The sequence below is a fragment of the Prunus dulcis genome, chromosome 6 (genome assembly GCF_902201215.1).
Source record: "Prunus dulcis chromosome 6, ALMONDv2, whole genome shotgun sequence".
NCBI lineage: Eukaryota > Viridiplantae > Streptophyta > Magnoliopsida > Rosales > Rosaceae > Prunus > Prunus dulcis.
In genome coordinates this window covers 1,831,441-1,853,457 of record NC_047655.1, presented here as the reverse complement: position 1 = coordinate 1,853,457, position 22,017 = coordinate 1,831,441, and the positions used below count along the sequence as shown (strand labels likewise).

General features: G+C 36.5%; 2 protein-coding genes across 3 annotated transcripts; both read left to right on the top strand.

The window, feature by feature from the left end:
• Positions 1-10,542: 10,542 nt before the first annotated feature.
• On the top strand, positions 10,543-14,123 carry LOC117632619 (cellulose synthase-like protein E6). Of its 2 annotated transcripts, XM_034366161.1 has the most exons (8): positions 10,543-11,030; positions 11,356-11,674; positions 11,776-11,916; positions 12,022-12,153; positions 12,308-12,520; positions 12,599-12,823; positions 12,932-13,279; positions 13,422-14,024. In XM_034366161.1, the coding sequence occupies exons 1-8, from the start codon at positions 10,741-10,743 to the stop codon at positions 13,965-13,967; spliced, it is 2,214 nt and encodes a 737-aa protein (XP_034222052.1). In that variant the 5' UTR covers positions 10,543-10,740; the 3' UTR covers positions 13,968-14,024. The 2 variants fall into 2 exon arrangements, with proteins under 2 accessions (XP_034222052.1, XP_034222051.1); XM_034366160.1 differs by having other exon boundaries at positions 10,566-11,030; positions 12,308-12,823; positions 13,422-14,123.
• Positions 14,124-14,703: 580 nt separating this feature from the next.
• Positions 14,704-18,851, top strand: LOC117632880 (cellulose synthase-like protein E1). Its single transcript, XM_034366491.1, has 8 exons — positions 14,704-15,048; positions 15,171-15,495; positions 16,521-16,661; positions 16,785-16,916; positions 17,072-17,284; positions 17,403-17,630; positions 17,707-18,054; positions 18,158-18,851. The coding sequence occupies exons 1-8, from the start codon at positions 14,774-14,776 to the stop codon at positions 18,710-18,712; spliced, it is 2,217 nt and encodes a 738-aa protein (XP_034222382.1). The 5' UTR covers positions 14,704-14,773; the 3' UTR covers positions 18,713-18,851.
• Positions 18,852-22,017: the final 3,166 nt, after the last annotated feature.

The following is a 22,017-nucleotide window of genomic DNA, read 5'->3' as shown; positions in this document are numbered from 1 at the left end:
CTATGAAGTCATTGATATTTTTTCTTCCACATAAACCTTGAAAAAATTCATTTTGAATAACAAAAATTTAAAATGACCATCCAAAACCAAATTGTTTTGATGAGTCATAAAAACACTTCTAGTTTTATGGTTTAGAGTTTAGAGTCTAGGGTTTAGAGATTAGGGTTGTTATTTATGGGGGTTTATTTTTAAAGTAAAATTTTTGGGTAGTCTAGGGTATATGTTAGACTTTAAAACCATAAAACCTTTTATAAACTTAATTTTTTAAATTTTATAATTTAGTTTTAAGGGTTTAGGATATTAATTTTTAACGACGGTGTTTGGGTCGTGGAATACATATTTTACGTCGCTCATTAGAATATCCGACATGGTTTCTACTTTAAACGACGTCATTTTAATATGTTAGTCGTCTATTATAATTTACAACGCCTTCAATTTATTAACACCGACGTGGTTTGTTGTTGTGATAAAAATATTTTATTATTTTTATATCAAAATATTCAAAATAAATTAAAAATAAATCAGAAAAATGAAAAGTCAACTCCTATGAAGTCATTGATATATTTTCTTCCACATAAACCTTGAAAAAATTCATTTTGAATAACAAAAATTTAAAATGACCATCCAAAACCAAATTGTTTTGATGAGTCATAAAAAACACTTCTAGTTTTATGGTTTAGGGTTTAGAGTCTAGGGTTTAGAGATTAGGGTTGTTATTTATTGGGGTTTATTTTTAAAGTAAAATTTTTGGGTAGTCTAGGGTATATGTTAGGTTGTAAAACCATAAAACCTTTTATAAACTTAATTTTTTAAATTGTATAATTTAGTTTTGTGGGTTTAGAGTATTAATTTTTGACGACGATGGTTGGGTCGTGGAATACGTATTTTACGTCGGGAAGTAAAATATACGACATGGTTTATGCTTTAAACGACGTCATTTTAATATGTAAGTCGGTTTATATAATTTACAACGTCATTAATTTCTTAACTCCGACGTGGTTTTTCAGTCGTCGTTATATAAAAATATTCAAAATAAATTTAAAATTAATCCGAAAAAATGAAGCTTCAAAATGAACGGCCTTACGTTCTTAATCCGAAAAATGAAGTTTCCGTCGTGGAATATTAAATTTACGTCGGTCCTTGTAGAACTTTCGCCTTGGTTTTTTTTTCGACGTTTAAAAACGCGCGCGCTATAAAAATTTTCGCGCGACCTAAATTTTTTAGATTTGGCTCTTATTCTTATACTTCGAACCCTGAAAACTAAAATTTTCAGATTTCGCGCGACATAACATTTCGCTCTCTCACTTCTGCTCTAATAAAAAGTTGCACTCTCCAGGCTCCGTCGAATCTGTGAGCTCGTCCAACCTGTAAGTACAAACCCTAACTTCCCTTTGTAAATTCATTGAATGATATTAGGTTGTATGCTTTGCGATCAGTTAATAATGTGCTTATAGGTATGGGTTCATGGATTTTCTGTTTAATGGGTTCATGGATTACATTATCTGTTATGTTGAATTTGGAATGGATTTAATTTTGTTGGATCTTTTAATCACCCTATGTTATGTTAAATTGGGAATGGATTTATTGTTTTCATGCTTGGTTTCATGTATATGTTGGTTTCTTTCTTGGTTTCATGTATATGTTGGTTTCTTGCTTGGTTTCATATATATATGTTGTGTTCTTAATGGGTTTTGTGTTCTTGAATATAAACTGAGACACGACGAATTTTAAGGCATATGACGACGATTACACGACGGTTTTTTTAAACTACCGTCGTTGTATTACTTATACACGACGGTTTTTCATAAACCGTCGTTTGTATTACTTATAATAGACGACGTCTGTTGAAAATCCGTCGCCTATATATGCCAAATACGTCTGTTTTTGTTTAAAACCCGTCGTCTCTGTTGTGTATTACTTGTTATTAGATCTTTGTATAATCTGCTATAGTGATGGTCATTGCCTGTATTTTCACTTTATTATAGATAATAGGTTATAGTGTCGGAGATGGATAAGTCATGGATGCACTCGGATAGAAGATCTAAGGCATATGAATTTGGGGTGGAAGCATTTTTGAACTTTGCTGTAGAAAATCTTCTCGTCCCGAAGATATATGAAAGATATATGAAAGTGCTGAAGGGGTATGTTCAGAATCATACTCGTCCCGAAGGTTGCGTTGCTGAGCGGTATATAGCTGAAGAAGCGGTAGAGTTTTGTACTCAGCATTTATCTGATGTTAGTACAGTTGGAGTGCCTTCAAGCCAAAACATGGGAGTTTCAAAGCCATTATCAGGTTGCACAGTGAGCGCACAGGACCTGTTGAATCAAGCACATCTATATGTCTTGGAGAATACGGAGGAAGTCCTACCTTATATTGAGTACGTATGAGTTTTATTCTTTAAGTTTCCATTTTAAATTATTTCTTATGTTTATCTTATATATTTGGGACCGTGATGCTTGAATTTTTCGTGTCATGTAGGCAACATATGATCCACATCAAGACTGCTTATCCAAAATTTAGAAAGAGAAAAAAGTGGCTGCAGGATAAGCACAATAGCACTTTCATTCAATGGCTACGCTTCAAGGTATATGTTGTTGAATAACATATTTCTTTTTTAATTTTCTTCTTATTTCTATGTTAGATTGAATTAAGATTTGATTAATTTGCAGGTTCAAAGTGAACTTGAGGAAGACAATCATGGCGTATCAGAAAATTTAAGGTGGCTAGCAGCTGGTCCAAACATGGCAGTGCCATTATATAGGAGCCATCTTATTAAAGGTATTAAATTCAATATCAAGGCACAAGATGATGTGCGGACAACTCAAAATAGTGGAGTTTATTTACTTGCACAAACCATGCAAGCTGCTAGTGCCAAGGATAAAAACCCAATTCTCTCAAATATGGGTTTCTATGGTGTCATTCAAGAAATTTGGGACCTTTACTACCAAAAGTTTACAATCCCAGTCTTTAGGTGTGATTGGATAGATAGTTCTGGTCTTGTAGTCGACGAACTTGGATTTACCCTTTTAGATTTGAGTAAAATTGGACATAGGAATGACCAATTTGTTTTGGCTTCTCAAGTCAAACAAATATTTTTTTTTGACGACCCGATGCATCGTGGTTGGTCGGTAGTTTTATCAATGCCTAATAGAGAATATAATGATGTTATTGGTGATGAAGTCTTAGGTGATGTGATAATTGAGTGTGAGCCATTGACTAGAGGGATGCCAAATGTTGACACATTTGATGAACTGGTGGGTGAGTTAGGTGGTCAAAATATTCGAGATGGGTGTGAAGATATATATATATGGATTGAATGATGCTTATGTAATTGGCAGTGTATGACATTCATTTTATAATATATTGTAATGTGATTTCTTCACTTTCATTATACAGGTTTGGGCCACAAAACAATCAGTGCAAAAAATACTGGATCCAGATTACATCATTAGATTCCGCATAAAAAACCTCTGTTCAAATAAAACACGACGTTATGTTTGACCATTTATTCAACATATTTACCGACGTCTTAAAGCAACGTAACAATGAAGAACCACGACACTATTGTGAAGCAATTATTCAGGATATCACGTCGGGGAAGGATTAAGAACCGCCATGTAATCCAAAATAACACGACTCCAATCCCATAATACCGACGTCTACATTAATAAGTACGTCGTGAGTAATGAATACATATAAATACAACGTCGACTATATAAATTACACCGACGTTGTTTCGCATTTCAACGTCAACTACATAAATGCATACGTCGTAAATAATGACACTGACAACTATATCCACGTCATCTTTTTTAGAAAAATCGAAGTGGAAAACTTATTTCACGGCGGTCTTTTGTAAATAAGAGACGTAGTATTTTTCATTAACGTCGTCTTCTCATGTATTTAAAGATGTCATATTTTTTATTGTCGTGAAAATTATATTTAACGGCGTATTGTTTTAGTTATCGTCGTTGTATGTCTATATTGCGGCCTTGTTCTTCTAATATGTGTCATATTTTTCCTTTTTAATGACGGTGATTTGTTTTTGTTGGTCGTCTATTCTCATCCTCGACTATTTTTTAAAACTTATGAAGACTAAACACGTCTGTTTTTATTTTCTTTCGACGTTGTTTTATTTAACAACGTCTAATATTTATCGTCGTTGTTTGTTTCTGAAAATAGGACGTAAAAATTTTGTAATACGACTCTCATATATTCGTAACCGACGTTGTTTGTGATTTCAACGTCTAGTCTATAAATACATACGTCGTAAATAATGACACTGACAACTATTTCCACGTCATCTTTTATAGAAAAGTCGAAGTGGAAAATGTATTATCCGACGGCTGTTTTTATATGGTCGACGTAGTAGGAATCAATAACGTCGTCTTCTAATGTTCTTAAAGACGTCATTTTTTTTTTGTCGTGAAAATTATATTTAACGGCGTCTTCTTTTAAGTTTCGTCGTTGTATGTCTATCTTGCGGCCTTGTTCTGTTAATATGTGTCATATTTTTCCTTTTTAACGACGGTTTTTTTAGATAGTTGGTCGTCTATTCTCATCCCGACTTCTTTTTTCGTTCTTTTTGCAGTACAAAGACGTCGTTTTGTGTTTGTTGATGACGTTGTATATTTTAACAACGACGATGATTTAGCGTCGTGGTTTATGATGGAAAAGATGACGGTGGATTCCACGACCACTGAAAATCTTAATACACGACGGTGATTTACCGTCGTCTTTTTGCTTTTTTGTAGTAGTGCTAACTAAATACTGTGTGACAACCTAGGAGAAGTAACCGGCATATAGTTGACTTTCAATACTCCCCCTCAAGCTGGATCAAGAGGATTGATTGATCCAAGCTTGGAAAGGAGCCGTTGGAACTAAGTTGTAGGTAAGGCTTTGGTAAATATATCAGCAAGTTGATCATAACTTCGAGTGTACTGTGTTTGAATCACTTTGGATTGAACTTGAGTGCGAATATAATGGCAGTCGACTTCGATATGCTTAGTCCTTTCATGAAAGACTGGATTAGAGGAGATGTGGAGCACTGCTTGATTGTCACAGAAGAGAAACATGGAAATTGCAAACCTTCAGCAAGAAGGTAAGTCATTTGTTCAACTTCTTAGAGATTTGAAAAACAAGTGGAATGAGCTCGAGGTGTACCGCCCACACATCACAAATGCTGCTGTGCTTTTGAAAAGAGCCGAATAAGATAAAAAATTTCAGTTATTATCAAGCTTAGACTCAACATATGAAGATCTTCGCAGTCACATTCTTATGAATTTTGAGCTGCCTCCTTTACAAGTGTTTGTGCTACAATTCAACGAGAAGAGGTACATAGAAAGGGCATGAACATTGAAACCAAGACAAATATTTCTGAAACTAGATCATATATGTCGAATCACAAACACACTAAGGAGAAAGTATACAAAGGCAAGAGGCTAGATTTGAAGTGCAGCTATTGCAACAACACTGGTCATGTGAAGGAGAGATGTTGGATCCTTCACTCTGAATTGAAGCCTCTCAAGTTTATCAAGGACAAAAAAGACACTCAGAAGAAATTTCAGACTTTACTTTCTAAGGCTAATCATGCAACGTCTTCAAACAATGGACTTCGAAGCTTCACGTCCAATCCCGCTGATCTTATCAATGAATTTGCTTCTTATATTTAGAAAACGAAAGGGAGTAATGACAGTGAAGGAGTAAGCAATGTGGGAAAGGAGAACTCAACAGCCTTGCTTGGCAAATTTGCTGAATTTCTTGCTGAAACTCAAAACCTTTCCTCTAAAGAAACCTCAGGTACCCTGAATGCTTTTTATACTGCTCTAAATGTTAGTAAAGTGCATGATTTTTGGGACATGATTTTTGGAGTAATATAAAAATAAATGAAAATAAAAAGACAAAGGTATTTACTTAAATGTTGAAAATGGAAATAAGGTAATTTGTGCACCATCACCAGCTGAGCAAAATGGCAATTTGAAGCACCCACAATAGTTTTTTGGGCAAGGGGAAGGTGCAGTTGCACCTCCTTGTGCTTTAATAGATTCGCCACTAATTAAATTGGTCATATTTGAAAACATTTGGATATAAATTGATGAAATTAAAACCTCAAAATCTATATTGAAAATGACCCCAAACTATGAGGGATCTTTTGTTGTTACCCGCTATACTTTTCTACCTTGTCACTCTCAAGATTTGCCCACCCTAGTTTTAAGTTTGGTGTGGTTCTGATTTCACTAGGCATGGGGCCATCTAGTAACAAAACATTTCTACACCTCATAAACAACTAGAATAGGGATAGTCTCTCATACAAGTGGTAAGAAATTTGCCAAGTCTCATACCACTAGATCACCGCGTTGCGATTCCCCTATGTATATAAGAGTTTCTCTTCGTTACGATTGTCCCACGTATATAAGAGTTTGTCTTGGTAACTAGACCAACGAGAAATAGAGATCCTAATAATAAGCTTTCTACAATTTATATTTTCATTGACAGGTTTACTTATAAGTCATGAGAATCAGAAAAAAGAGAATGTGAGTTCCATTTTCGACTTCTCATGCGTTTACTTACACATATAATAATAGCAGTTGATTTAATTCTCATTATGCTTGTAACTTAAAGACTAGTTGCAAATCATTAGATTGTCTTATCACTAGATAACAATTTGCACTAAATATGGACCCTAATCGCATGCACATACATACTTTCAATTTTAATCTTGAGCTGACCAAGTTTTGCGATGAGAAACGGTTGAAGAACTTCGATGGTGATGTTGAGGAACGAGATAAAAAGTATAAAATAATAAACTGAAGGGGAAGAGAGATGAGAGACAGGTGAAGAATGATTGCACAGACCAAGATAATCTGTTCTTGTATTATCAGCTGTATATATGGTGTACACGGGTTAGACTTTCTCAAGTCTATTTCCAGAAGGCAAGTAATATAAGGTAAGTATAATTAATCTCATATATTACAGAATCAATTATAAACTAATTCCTAGCTGGGAAGAAGCTGATCTTGTGATGGGGAGTCTGTCAATGCTAATTGAATGGGATCGACTAATTTCATGGAATGGGCTGATTGTGTGGAATCATGATATGTATCATGATTCTCTTTACCCTCCCGCAAGCGCAACGGAGCAACGCGAAGATTAAGCTTGGATTTAAGAAGAGAAAACCAATCACGATTAAGACCTTTAGTGAATATGTCAGCAAGTTGATGAGAGGAGGGAACGTAGAGAGTATGAAGTGCTTTCCGAGCAACGAGTTCGCAGACAAAGTGATAGTCAATCTCAATGTGTCATGTGCGAGCATGGAAAATAGGATTGGCAGCCATATAGATTGCATAAATATTATCAACATATATGTATGGGGCAGAACGAAGGGAAATGCCAAGTTCAAGAAACAAGTAACCAAACCATCGGATTTCAGCGGCAGTATTGGCAAGAGCTCGATATTCGGCTTCAGTGCTAGAGCGAGAAACAGTAGATTGTTTCTTGGCAGTCCATGTGAGAAGATTAGGATCGAGAAAGATACAAGCACCAGTGGTAGAGCGTTGATCATCAACTGAACCAGCCCAATCAGCATCCGAGAAGCTCCGTAAAGTGAAATCATTAGACTTGTGAAAGATGAGCCCTTGCTCAAGCGTGCCTTTAATATACTGAAAAATGCGCTTGACAACTTGAAGATGGGAAGTGCGAGGGTTGTGCATAAACTGACACACCTGGTTGACGGCAAAAGAAATATCAGGCCGTGACAAGGTAAGATACTGTAGGCCACCCACCATACTTCGATAGTTGGATGGATCAGGCAAGGGATCACCATCCATACAAGACAATCGAGTGTCAGAGGGCAATGGGTAGGACATGATTTGCACTCAGTCATATTAAACCGTTTCAATAAATCAAATGCATACCTTGTCTGAGAGAGAAACAAATTGTTAGAAAACTGATTAATTTCCATGCCTAGGAAAAAATTGAGCTCACCCATTCTTCTACTGTCGAAAATGGAACATAATGTATCAATAAACTGATGGACACTCTGGGGTTCAGACCCAGTAACAATGATATCGTCCACATACACAAGAACATACATCGTGCAAGAAGAAGAGCGGCGAATAAATAGGGAAGCATCAGAGTGGCTGTGAACAAATCGCTGAGCAAGAAGAAAGGTACTAAGGCGTTGGAACCAAGCCCGAGGTGCCTGTTTGAGGCCATAGAGAGCCTTATGAAGGCGACAAACATATTGAGGTCGAGAGGAATCATGAAAGCCAGGGGGTTGTTTCATGTACACCTCTTCTTGCAAGTACCCATTCAAGAAAGCATTGCGAACATCAAGATGTTGAAGTGACCAATTATAAGAAACAGCTGGAGATAAAATAGTGCGAATAGTGGCTGGTTTGACTACCGGACTAAATGTTTCTTCATAATCAAAGCCTTCTTTTTGATTGAATCCCTTGACAACATGGCGAGCCTTATATCGGTCAATCGAGCCATCTGCTTTCCGTTTAACTTTGAAAACCCACTTGCATCCCACAATATTCATACATGAGGTTGCAGGAACTAAGGACCATGTCTGATTCCTCATGAGGGCATCATATTCATCCTTCATTGCAGCTGACAAAGCAAAAATCAATTTCAAGCCGTCAAGGATGTGGAACCGTTGCTTGAAGTCATCGAAACAAACACAAAAAAAGACAATCCAATTCCAATTGCCACTTTCTTAATACGGGAAAATAATGACGTAGAAGTTTGAATGAAGACCAAGCAACTTCAACCACATATATGGTGGTTGCTTCTTTCGTGTACGGTTATGTTGTGTGAGACATCACAATTGTCTTTTTTGTTCAGATCTGGAGAAAATAAATCATATAATATAACATTTGTATTGGTATCGAAACTCTTGACTATTTTCAGTCAACTTTCACGTGGCTTCTCTCTCTCATATTTTTTATTTATACTATATTTGCGAAATTTCTTTTTAAATTCCAACCCCAACATCATTGGTGATTTGGAATTGACATTTGGCATTAAAATCTTATACTAGTGTCATTTTTTTTTTCCCCTGTTGAAGATCTAGAAAAATTTGTTCATATGTCCTCACCTCTACCAAAACGATAAGTGCTTGGACTCTTAAATAATTGTATCGGTTTTTTTTTAAAATTTTTTTTATATAAGAAAAGGAACACTACGGAACAAAACCTCATCATCATTCACTCTTCCTTTAGTTTTCTATTTAAAATACTCAATTTTTTCAAACAATACTCGATGACTAGACAAGTTACCTAATATAACTTAAAATCTGATTTATTGTATTTTTCGGATTCCAAAACTACCCCTATTGATAAGTTAATGTGTTATGAGTGGTGTAACTAATGACACCCGTTGAATTTGGAAATATCTCCAAATAGTTATAATGGATGTAGAAACTAATTTAGAAACTTATTTGAAATTAAATATTAAATTTCACATTAAAGTATTAGGAATCTATTTTACGACTAGTAATCTTTTTTTGAATTAATGGTGTTTTCCTTCTATGAATTCGACTAGTAATCTATTTAAAGTATTAATAATTTAAATTCAATATTAAATTTAGAAATTAATGTTGTTTTCTTTTTATGAATTATACGACCAGTATTCTTTTTTATTATAATTTTATGAATTAGTGTGCATTCTAATTATGTTGAAAAATAATTTGATAATCTATTTATTGTTTTGTTTTTAAAACATTGTTTTTAAAAAATAATGTACTTATTTTTTCTCTCAAAATATGCACCTATTTTCTCTCTCAAAATAATGTACCTATATTTTTTTCTCTAATAATGTACCTAGTAAAACAATTTACCTAGTATAATGAACCTATTTTTTTCTCTAAATAATGTACCTTTTTTTTTTTTCTCTAATAATGTATACATAGTAAAACAATTTACCTAGTATAATAAACTTATTTTTTTCTTCTAAATAATGTACCTATTTTTAATTGATAAAAAATGTGCATAAATTTCAATTATACAACGTACCTATTTTCTATAAATTATTGTGTACCTATTTTTAATTTATTAAAAATGTATGAAAATATCAATTACAAAGTAATTGACCTATTTTTGTTAATTTGTTTTGGTAAATAATATACCTATATTTTTATAGGTATATATTTATATTTTTCATATGTACATTATTGGATATGTAATTTACATATTTTTTTTATTTGCAATTTTAAGGGGCCATATGTTAGAGGGCATGGCAACCAAAAGAAATGAGGTAATTGATATGCTATTAATAGGGAGTTTTAATTACAATTATGGCAGTTAATGAAATGCTTGGAATAAATTATAAACAAAATATGAAGTCAGGCAAGGATGTAAAACATAAGAATACTACGACCTCTTATATCATATTGGTCATTTAAGTTTGAAATTGGGTTTTACACATAGATTTATAGAATGATGGGTATATGTCTAAGAAATAGAAATTGTAGGGACATATAGGACCTACATAACAAAACCTCATCATCATGCACACGAGACTTTGTTCGAATCCCACCTCCCTTAATATCGTTCTGGATACCCAGTAAATTTTTTTTATTACCTGACATTTTACTTTGTTTTGTACAGTATAATTCAGGACCGTGTTTTCATATCAATCCTTATATCAAGACTGTATGGTACGATAGTTAGCTTCTAGTTTACATAGCTGCACTAAAGTTTCTTTGTTCAAAACACAGAGAGAAAGAAAGCAGAAAGATGGGCAAGCAGGAAGGTGGTGGAGAAGAAAGTCTTCCTCCATTGTTTGAGAGCAGAAGAGCAAGATTTATAGGTTTGTATAAGGGTTTTGCATCCACAATATTGGTGGGTGTGTGTTTGATATGGGTGTATAGAGTAACAAACATCCCAAGAGCTGGAGAGGCAGGGAGGTGGGCTTGGATTGGTATGCTCATGGCTGAGTTCTGGTTTGGGCTGTACTGGATCATCACTCAGTCTCCTAGATGGAATGTTACTTATCGTCAACCTTTCAAGGACAGGCTCTCTCACAGGTTTTGCTAGCTCTCCATCTCAGTTCATAAAGTAACAACTAAAAACAAATATTGAAAAAAAATTTAGATTCTTTTTCAATTTAGAAAATTGTATAATAAGAGTATTTTTAGTTTGTTTTTCAATAAAGAACTTGTACAATCTAAGGTGTTCTTCTGATAGCAAAAACTTTGCATCAGGTGAGTTATGACGAAAAGGTTCAATTTTGATATCAATCTCTATTTTTCTAAGTCCAAATCCCACTTTGTTTTGCATTTTCTTGTTGTGTGGAGTTTGAAAATTGGATTTCTAATTAATGAAGTTCTTATGTTTCTTTACATATTACAGATATGAGGACAAGTTGCCGGGAGTTGACATTTTTATATGCACTGCAGACCCCAAAATGGAGCCACCAACTTTGGTGATTAACACTGTCTTATCAGTGCTCTCCTACAATTATCCAACTGAGAAGCTGAGTGTTTATCTTTCCGACGATGGCGGTTCAGAATTCACTCTCTATGCTTTCTTGGAGGCCTCTCGTTTCGCTAAGTATTGGATACCCTTCTGCAAAAAGTTCAATGTTGAGCCAAGGTCACCAGAGGCCTACTCTGCCCTGCACTCTGATGTGCATGACATCAAGTATGGTCAGGAATGGCTGGAAATCAAGGTATAAAAACGTGCCAAGTTTTGCTAAATCAGTGTTTTAGATAATTGACTAAGTATGCATGTGAAATGGCTAATTTAGCTGACATTTACATGTTTCCAAAGAAACTTTATGAAGAAATGAAGAATCGGATCGAATATGCTGTTGCAACGGCAGAGATTCCAGTAGAAATAAAGAAGCAACACAAAGTGTTCTCAGAATGGAACCCTAAAGTAGCAAAGAATGATCATCGGTCGATTGTGCAGGTATGTAATTCGTGAATGGGTTGATCTTTATCCGATAGTTTTGTAATTTTGTTTGTTTGTTTGTTTGTTTGTTTCATTACTCTGTCCCTCTTATTTCCTTTGAAGATTATAACTGATGGAAGAGACATAAATGCCGTGGATAATGATGGATGCCAGTTACCGACGATGGTGTACATGTCACGTGAAAAGAAACCTCAGCAGCCACACAACTTCAAAGCTGGAGCTCTGAATGCACTGGTTGGCTTTAGTTTCCTTACTTCCAACTACATTGCTGACACTAATTTTAACTTGTATATCTTTCAATCGCATTTAAAATATTTCACAATTGTGTTTTTAACTTGAAATTTATAAGTATTATGGAGACTGAAAAAAGGTAATTTCCCTTATGCAGCTGAGAGTGTCATCAGAGATAAGCAATGCACCCTTCATCCTCCTCTTGGACTGTGACATGTATGCAAACAATGCAGACTCAATACGAGAGGCATTATGTTTCTTCTTGGATGAAAAGTATGGCCCTGAGATCGCTTACGTGCAACATCCACAGGGCTATAATAATCTCACCAAGGACGATATCTATGGAAATGAATGTTTCGTTATTAACGCGGTGAGAAATCTAGACCATGGTTATATAATTGCGCTTACTTTCAAATTAACATATCATGGTTGGTTGTCATGCATGAAGGTTGAGCTTGCTGGATTAGGTGGATATGGTGCGGCCTTGTTTTGTGGCACCGGATGCTTCCATCGAAGAGAATGCCTTTTTGGAAGGAAGTATTCCAAAAATTATAGAGGACATTGGAACATAGAGAGCCAAAAGACTATTGACAGAAGTATCAAAGAACTGGAGGAATCTGCAAAAGCTCTTATCAGTTGTAGCTATGAGAAGGGTACTCAATGGGGCAAAGAGGTCTCTCTCTCTCTCTCTGCCTATCTCTCTTTCTCAAACATGCTAATTTTCTACCCTTTCAATATTAGTCTTGAAGATCATGATGAGATATATGTTATTTTTATGCAGATGGGATTGATATATGGGTGTCCTGTTGAAGATATTGCTACTGGCTTGGCAGTTCAATGCAGGGGATGGAAATCGATCTATTATAACCCAGAGAGAAAAGACTTTCTGGGTGTTGCTCCAAATACCTTAGATATAGCACTTATTCAACATAAGAGGTGGTCTGAGGGCTTGTTTCAGATATTTTTCTCCAAATATTGCCCTTTCATTTATGGGCATGGGAAGATACACTTGGGTGCCCAGATGGCATACTGTATCTACCTTCTGTGGGCTCCATTTTCCTTCCCAACTTTGTATTATGTGACTGTTCCTCCTCTTTGCTTGCTCCATGGCATTCCCTTGTTCCCTAAGGTACCTCAATCTCACTTTTTTATGCTTTGGTGGAAAGAAACATTAGTTAACCCAATTGCTTCCTAAAATCTGTGGTCTATTAAGCTACTAATCAATCACATTGAAATTGTTGGTTTTTAATTGATTGATGTTTTCATTTCAGGTGTCAAGCCTGTGGTTCCTAGCATTTGCTTATGTATTTATAGCCAAGAATGTTTACAGCATAGTTGAAGCCCTGAGAAGTGGTAGCACACTCAAAGCATGGTGGTACTTGCAACGAATGTGGCTGATCCGAAGGATCACTTCCTACTTCTTCGCCTTCTTCGATACCATAAAGAGGCAACTGGGGCTATCTGAGACACAGTTTGCCCTCACTGATAAGGTGATCACAGATGATGTTTCAAAGCGGTATGAGCAAGAGATTATGGAATTCGGAAGCGCAAGCATTATGTATACCGTGTTAGCAACATCAGCATTGCTGAATTTTCTGAGCTTAGTTTGTGGAACAAAGAGAGTTGTCATGGACAGGCATTCCAAAGCTTTAGACCAGTTGATCAGCCAGGTTATTCTTTCTGGCATATTAGTTCTGATCAATTTACCGGTGTACCAAGCGCTCTTCATCCGCAGCGATAAAGGCCATATACCATCCTCTGTCATGTTCAAGTCATTTTTTTTGCTTGCACTGGCCTGCCTGATGCCTATATACTAGGAAAACTAGCTGAAAGATTGATGAACAGTTATCATGATATAAAGTAGCATTTTTACTTGGGCACATGCTCATGGAAAGAGTGCTTTATTTGCTCATTTGTTCCGTTTTATCTTTTTCTCGTTGGAAGTTATAATTCAAATGTTGTTACATTCGAAATTATTTTATTCACAGACACTATATGATTCGACCGAAAAAAAACACTACATGGAAGTTCATATTTTGTGCAAATTTGTTGAGAGTATTTGTCCGACATAGGAGTTAGGTTAGTCCCCCATAGCCAATTGATTTTGGAATAAAACCTCAACTTCCTTCAAAATTTGATATGGGACATTAACAACTTAGCCCCTTATAGTAGAAAACAAACAATATATTCAGTTAATCTGAGTCAACAAAGGTGACGAATGTGATTCATCATAGAGCTAGCTCAAGCCTTCGTTTGTTTTTGTTTGACTTTGTCAATATTCAAAGCAATCAACCTGTCTAGTAATAATGTCAATTTCTAACAACTCAAGCAGTCGTATCTAGACTCTGTTACTTTACTTTTAGTGCACTGTGCACTAACATTAAGAATTCAAGTCAACATTTCACAACATCCTCATTAAACCATTGGTGTACGCATGTATTAAATAATTGTCAACAATAATGGTAAAAGCAGACAAAAACTGTCCTTATTCCCCCATGGCAGGTATCATTCATGCCCATAGTATATATAACCACAAGCACACAAATGTATTATATAATTATCCATTTTGTGAGAGAGAGAGAGAGAGAGAGAGAGAGAGAGAGAGAGACGTCTGAATTATCAGATGGGAAAGGAAGAAGGGTATTTACCATTGTTTGAGACAAAGAGAGGCAAGGGAATAGTTCTATATAGGATTTTTGCAGCATCTATATTTGCAGGCATATGTTTGATTTGGATTTATAGAGTAAGTCACATACCAAAAGCAGGAGAGGATGGAAGGTTTGGGTGGATTGGATTGTTGGGTGCTGAGCTATGGTTTGGTTTTTACTGGATCCTCACTCAAGCCTCCAGGTGGAGCCCTGTTTATAGGCACACCTTCAAGGACAGGCTCTCTCAAAGGTACCAACTTTCATATATGCATCTCTCTTTTTGGTAAATCATTTACATCATGTTACTCTGTCTATTAGTAATGTATGTTCTATTTATGCATTCAACAACTATCGTCCATGAAATTTGAACAGATATGAGAGTGAGTTGCCGGGGGTGGACGTATTCGTGTGCACGGCAGACCCCACAATAGAGCCACCAATGATGGTGATAAACACTGTTCTATCAGTCATGGCTTATGACTACCCACCAGAGAAGCTGAGTGTGTATCTCTCAGATGATGGAGGCTCAGAAATTACATACTTTGCCCTCTTGGAGGCTGCTAAGTTTGCTAAGCATTGGATACCCTATTGCAAGAAATACAATGTGGAGCCAAGATCACCTGCTGCTTATTTTGTTTCTTCTGATGACGCAGTTGATGCTGATCATAACCAGGCTGCTGATTTGGCTGGCATTAAGGTACTATTTAATTTCCTTATATATATATAAAGAAAAAGACAGAGAATGGTAAAATATTCAAAATACTAAAAAATACCTTTATTTAATGCGAATATTAAAATTTAAAATTATTAATGAAATGAGGATAATATGGTAAATTCACACTTTTTCATATTTAAAAAATAATAAAATTAAAAGAAAAAATCAAATAAAAAATCAAATTTTTATAGAACACAACTATCCATTATCTTTTTTAATTCTGAAATAAATAAACTATAAAAAATAAAAAAAAATAAAAAAAATCCTCTCACAAGCGCAGAAACGCATGCAGAGGCTAGTTATATTGAATCCAACTAATTTTGTCATGAGTGCATAGATAACATACATAGAAAATGTTCAAAGAGGTCAGCAATTTATTATCTTTTTAAAAAAGAAAACGTATCAGTTACGAGTCTTGTGTCAGTTATGGGGTCAATAATTTAAAACTAATTTGTCTTTGTTTATTATTTAAAAAAATTGGTGATCATGTGAATTGGGTCATTTTTGGATGGCGATGTGGATTGGGTTGTGTGGTTCTCGTTCGAAATGTGAATTACTGATAACCTGAATTGGGTTTTTCATAGAGGCATACAGCCAGCCAATACCTCTCAATGGAGAAAAACTTCCCTATAACGGAATGTACACATGATCGTGTACAGCCGGTTACACCTAAGATTTTCTTCCCTCATTCGTTAACAAAAAACAGTGAATCCCATACGCATTCTTACGAAAGAAGTGTACACAATTAAGTTTTCATAATTTTGAGTGCTGCAAGCTGAGATTTGGAGACTCATAACTTCGCCAATGTTCTTCTTTTGGAAAGTAACACTGCACATGTTGCTGGAGGTTCATGGACATGGAGGAGGAACATACAAATATGATAAGTAGTGACAATAGGCTTATTAATTTTTTATTATAAATTAAATCACTAAAATGGTAAAATCAATAAAACAGATTGCATGATTGATTAATCTAGTGATAGCTGCCTTCTCAATTTGTTCATGTAGAAATTATACAAAGACATGGAGAATGAAGTTGAAGATGCTGTGAAGTTAGGCCGCATTTCAGAAGAAGTAAGATCAAAACATAAAGGCTTTTCTCAGTGGGATACATATTCATCACGACGTGACCACGACACCATTCTTCAGGTATGAAATTTTGATCCTTACTGTTTAGAAATGGAATATAATAATTTCTTAATTTGAGCTATTGACATACATAAACACACATTAATTAATGTATTATATTATCATCCTTTTCATTTTTCTCAGATAGTAATTGATGGGAGAGACCTAAATGCAACAGATGTTGAAGGGTGTGTGTTGCCAACTTTGGTGTATTTGGCTCGAGAAAAGAGACCTCAATATCACCATAACTTCAAAGCTGGCGCTATGAATGCATTGGTAAACTAGTAAAAAGAAACTCAGTTTCATTTCAAGCTTATATTTTTGGCAATATTTTCTTTGCTACTGCAGAAATTTCTATTGGTGTGTTTGTTGATACTGCAGAAATTTCTATAATTCAATGTTAATTTGTTATGTGATCCTTTGTGCTGCAGATAAGGGTATCTTCAAACATTAGCAATGGGCAGGTCCTTCTTAATGTAGACTGTGATATGTATTCAAACAACTCTAAGGCAGTAAGGGATGCACTTTGCTTCTTAATGGATGAAGCAGAAGGCAATGAGATTGCCTATGTACAGTTCCCACAGAATTTCGAAAATGTTACTAAGAATGATTTATATAGCAATTCATTACGAGTAATCAGCGAGGTGAGTAGGCGTTCGTGAAGTTATATGAAGTGGAGTTAAACTTATTAAAGTGAAGTTTTATAATGTTTTAATATTTATGGCTGACATGTTAGGAATTCTCTGTTTGTGGGAATTGAAGGTGGAATTCCATGGTTTGGATGGTTATGGGGGCCCTCTATATGTTGGAAGTGGCTGCTTTCACAGAAGAGATACTCTTTGTGGGAGGAAGTTCATAAAGGGATGTAAGAGTGAAATGAAGTGGGAGATTAATAGAAAGAGAGAAGAAACTGGCATTCATGAATTAGAAGAAAATTCAAGAAGTCTTGCAAGCTGTGCATTTGAAGAGAACACTGAATGGGGAAAGGAGGTCTTTATTTCTCTCTCTATCCACACACACACAAGTGTACAATAGTTTGAGCTAAATGAATCTCTATAATTTGCAGATGGGTTTGAAATATGGATGTCCGGTTGAAGATGTGATAACGGGGATATCAATCCAATGCCATGGATGGAAATCAGTGTATTGCAATCCCACAAGGAAAGCTTTCTTAGGAATAGCTACAACCACACTGTCTCAGACACTTGTGCAGCATAAGAGATGGTCAGAAGGTGATTTCCAGATTTTGCTTTCTAAGTACAGCCCTGCATGGTATGCACATGGAAATATTAGCTTAGGTCTTCAACTTGGATACTGTTGTTACTGCTTCTGGGCTTCCAATTCCTTGGCAACCCTATTTTACTCAAGTATCCTTTCACTTTATCTCCTTAGAGGCATTTCGTTATTTCCGCAGGTATGGTTCCTCTGTCATTCATATTAATTAATTTGTCACAACTTCCATAACTTTTTCTCTTTTCTCAATGTCTGTAGTAATGAGTTTTGTTTTGTCGGTTTAGGTCTCAAGCCCTTGGCTCATACCATTTGCATATGTGATAATTGCCAAGTACACTTGGAGCTTTGTGGAGTTTCTGTGGTCTGGTGGTACAATCTTAGGTTGGTGGAACGACCAACGTATATGGCTTTACAAGAGAACAAGTTCCTACCTGTTTGCCTTCATTGATACCATTTTAAACTCCCTCGGATATTCTGATTCAGCATTTGTAATAACAGCCAAGGTTTCTGATGAAGATGTTTCGCTTCGATACGAGAAAGAGGTTATGGAATTTGGAGCCTCATCTCCAATGTTTACCATATTGGCAACACTTGCATTGCTCAATTTGTTCTGCTTTCTTGGTGTTGTAAAGGAAGCAATCACGGGAGAGGGCATGACAAAACTTTATGTGACAATGCCTCTGCAAATTCTTCTGTGTGGGGTTTTGATTCTCATTAATCTACCATTGTACGAAGCCCTATACCTAAGGAAGGACAAGGGAAAGATGCCAAGCTCCATAGCCTTTAAATCAATGGCATTTTCTGTATTTGCATGTATATGTTTTAAATATTTGTATTAAAAAGGTTTCTTTATTGACCATTATATAAAATCAATGGCAATTAGGGCTATCTCAAACAGATTTTGCATCACTAATAAGGTGGTCACTAAGGATATGTCAAAGGGGCATGTGCTAGAGGTTATGCAGATTGTGTTGCTAATTGCCTGCTGCTGATGCTTCACTTCTTCTGTCTTGGGTTCCTGCTGTCTGTGCCTTGGAGTTGTTTTATCTTCCTTGCCCAATCAGGTTTATTTTAGGTCGGTTTGATTAGGTCTCTCTCAAAGATCATCAATTTCCTCACCTTCTGTTACTTGCAACTTAAACAACCTTAAACTATTATTTGCAAACTTCCTTTTTGCCTTCCACACCTTCCAAGCATATATACGCATCGAGTTTAACCCACAATACCATATGGTATTCAATTCAATATGAAATTTTAAAACAAGTACAAGCAACTAGAACAAATGCCATTGACTTAAATGCTATGGAGGCCGGCATCTTTCCCTTGTCCTTCCTTAGATAAAGTGCTTGGTTCAAATGTATGTTGATGACACACAAGAATTTGCAAAGCCATTGTCTCAAAAACTTGTGCTATGCCCTTTGATCCAGTGGTTGCTTCCTTCACAAACTCAGCAAAGCAGTACAAATTGAACAATGCAAGTGTTGCCAATATGGTGAGCATTGGAGAAGAGGCCCCAAATTCCATAATCTCTTTCTCATATCGCTGCGACACATCTTCATCAGCCACCTTGGCTGTTATGGCAAATGCTGAATCAGTATATCCCAGGAAGTATAAAATGGTATCAACGAAGGCTAAGAGGTAAGAGCTTGTTCTCTTGTACAGCCACATTCGTTGGTCATTCCACCAACCTAGGATTGTGCCACCAGACCACAGAAACTCCACAAAGCTCCAAGTATTCTTGCCAATGATCACATATGCAAATGGTATGAGCCATGGACTTGAGATCTAAATTCACAAAACAAAACCCATCAGACATTGAGAAATATACTATTTGGGCAGCTACATTATAAATCACATCTCTGATAGAGGCGAGAAAAGACTTACTTATGTAAGTAGTTTATGTCTCATGTTTATTAGTGATGTGACATATATTGTGACAAATCAATTATCACTGAGACACAAGATCAATTATACCTGTGGAAATAAGGAAATGCCCTTAAGGAGGTAAAGTGAAGGGACAATCGAGTAAAATAGGGTTGCCCAGCAATTGGAAGCCCAGCAGCAGACAATACAATATCCAAGTTGAAGGGCCAAACTTATCTTTCCATGACCATACCAAGCCGGACTGTACTTAGAAAGTAAAATCTGGAGAGAACCTTCTGACAATCTCTTATGCTGCACAAGTGTGTGAGGCAGTGTGGTTGGAGCCAATCCTAAGAAAGCTTTTCTTGTTGGGTTGCAATACACCGATTTCCATCCACGGCATTGAATCGATAGCCCTGTTATCACATCTTCAACTGGACATCCATATTTCAATCCCATCTGCCCAGTTTTCAATATTCATAGATATATCAAGCTCCTCAACTTAATTATATGCACTTGTTGTGGCACAGACTGAAAGGACCCGTCGTCGAATTTCTCAAAACTCGAGGCGAATCCTGTGGAATTCCTAACATCACCCCAGTGTCGTGCCCACTTACTAAAGACCGAAATTTCGGCAGAGTCTCCCCTATAAATTGGACATTTCCCAAAATTTCAACATGCATAAAAACACATTTAATATTCCCAACGGGCAGCATGCACACAATATAATTTCATGCAATTCACATAAATGGCCTTCCTATAATTCTCAACTACGAAGCACGCTAGCAAATCAATTCATGCTTTAAACAAGGCAAACGATAAATTCAAATATAAATTTATGACTACTAAATTACAACATACCTCATCTAACTTTTTCAATTTCAGCATACGAGGTTTTAACCTCCTAACACAAACACACATCTAAATCCGGGGCTGCACCTAATAACCTTAGGCTGCTGCCTACGTACCCTCCCTGAGGGATCAAGCCACACGTAGTTATTCCTTAATACCCAAATCCACACATAGGCAATACCTTATTTTATTTCTCTGTATTTCACATAATCTCCCCATACGCCGATACAACCAACGCCACGTATGGGGCCTGTCAACACGCCGGATAACCTACGCCACGTGCAATCATACCATACTATCACAATATCTCCCCATACGCCGGTACAACCAACGCCACGTATGGGGCCTGTCTCAACGCCGGATAACCTACGCCACGCGAGACCTGCACATCATATCACATATCTCACCATACGCCGATACAACCAAAGCCACGTATGGGGTCTGTCGACACGCTGGATAACCTAAGCCACGCGCGACCTCAACATCATATCATAAAATCTCCACATACGCCGGTACAACCAACGCCACGTATGTGGTCTGTCTCAACGCCGGATAACCTAGGCCACGTGAGACCTGCATATCATATCACATATCTACCCATACGCCGGTACAACCAACGCCATGTATGGGGTTTGTCGACACACCGGATAACCTACGCCACGCGCGACCTCAACATCATATCATAAAATCTCCCAATACGCCGGTACAACCAAAGCCACGTATGAGGTCTGTCTCAAAGCCAGATAACCTACGCCACGTGAGACCTGCATATCATATCACATATCTCCCCATACGTCGGTACAACCAACGCTACGTATGGGGTCTGTCGACACGCCGGATAACCTACGCCACGTGCGACCTCAACATATTAGTGGGTGGTACTTGTAGTGTAACCAAAATCAGGGAAGGTGCCTAAGGTAGTGCGTATAGCACTTCAAACTGACATTCTAGACTCTTTTGTACCCTTATACAAACATATATAAATATATATATTAATTCTAATATTGTGTAAACCTCAACAATAGTCTAGCACCCGATAATCCCCCTGGAAAGGTAAGACTACTCCGGAAGACTCACGGTCAACCAAGGGTCAAACTACCCTAACCATGGTCAAACGGGCCCAAGGGGACCACGACCTCCAAATTCCGATCCGAAAGTTCCTATGGGTTCTACAAGGTATAGGACACTCGTCCTGCAAGTTTGATTCAGATCGGACGGTCAGATCGCTCACGATCGCACGATCTGACGGTTAATATATAAACTTTAAATTATTAAATCGGAACATCCGGGGCTCCAATTCACGATCCGTGAATTCCTACACGATCCTAGAAATACCTAAATTAACATATATTATATTCGAGACCATCCAACTCCTCAAATAAGCACCTCACTACTCCTCATTATAGTCTTTTCGGATGAGAATGAGACC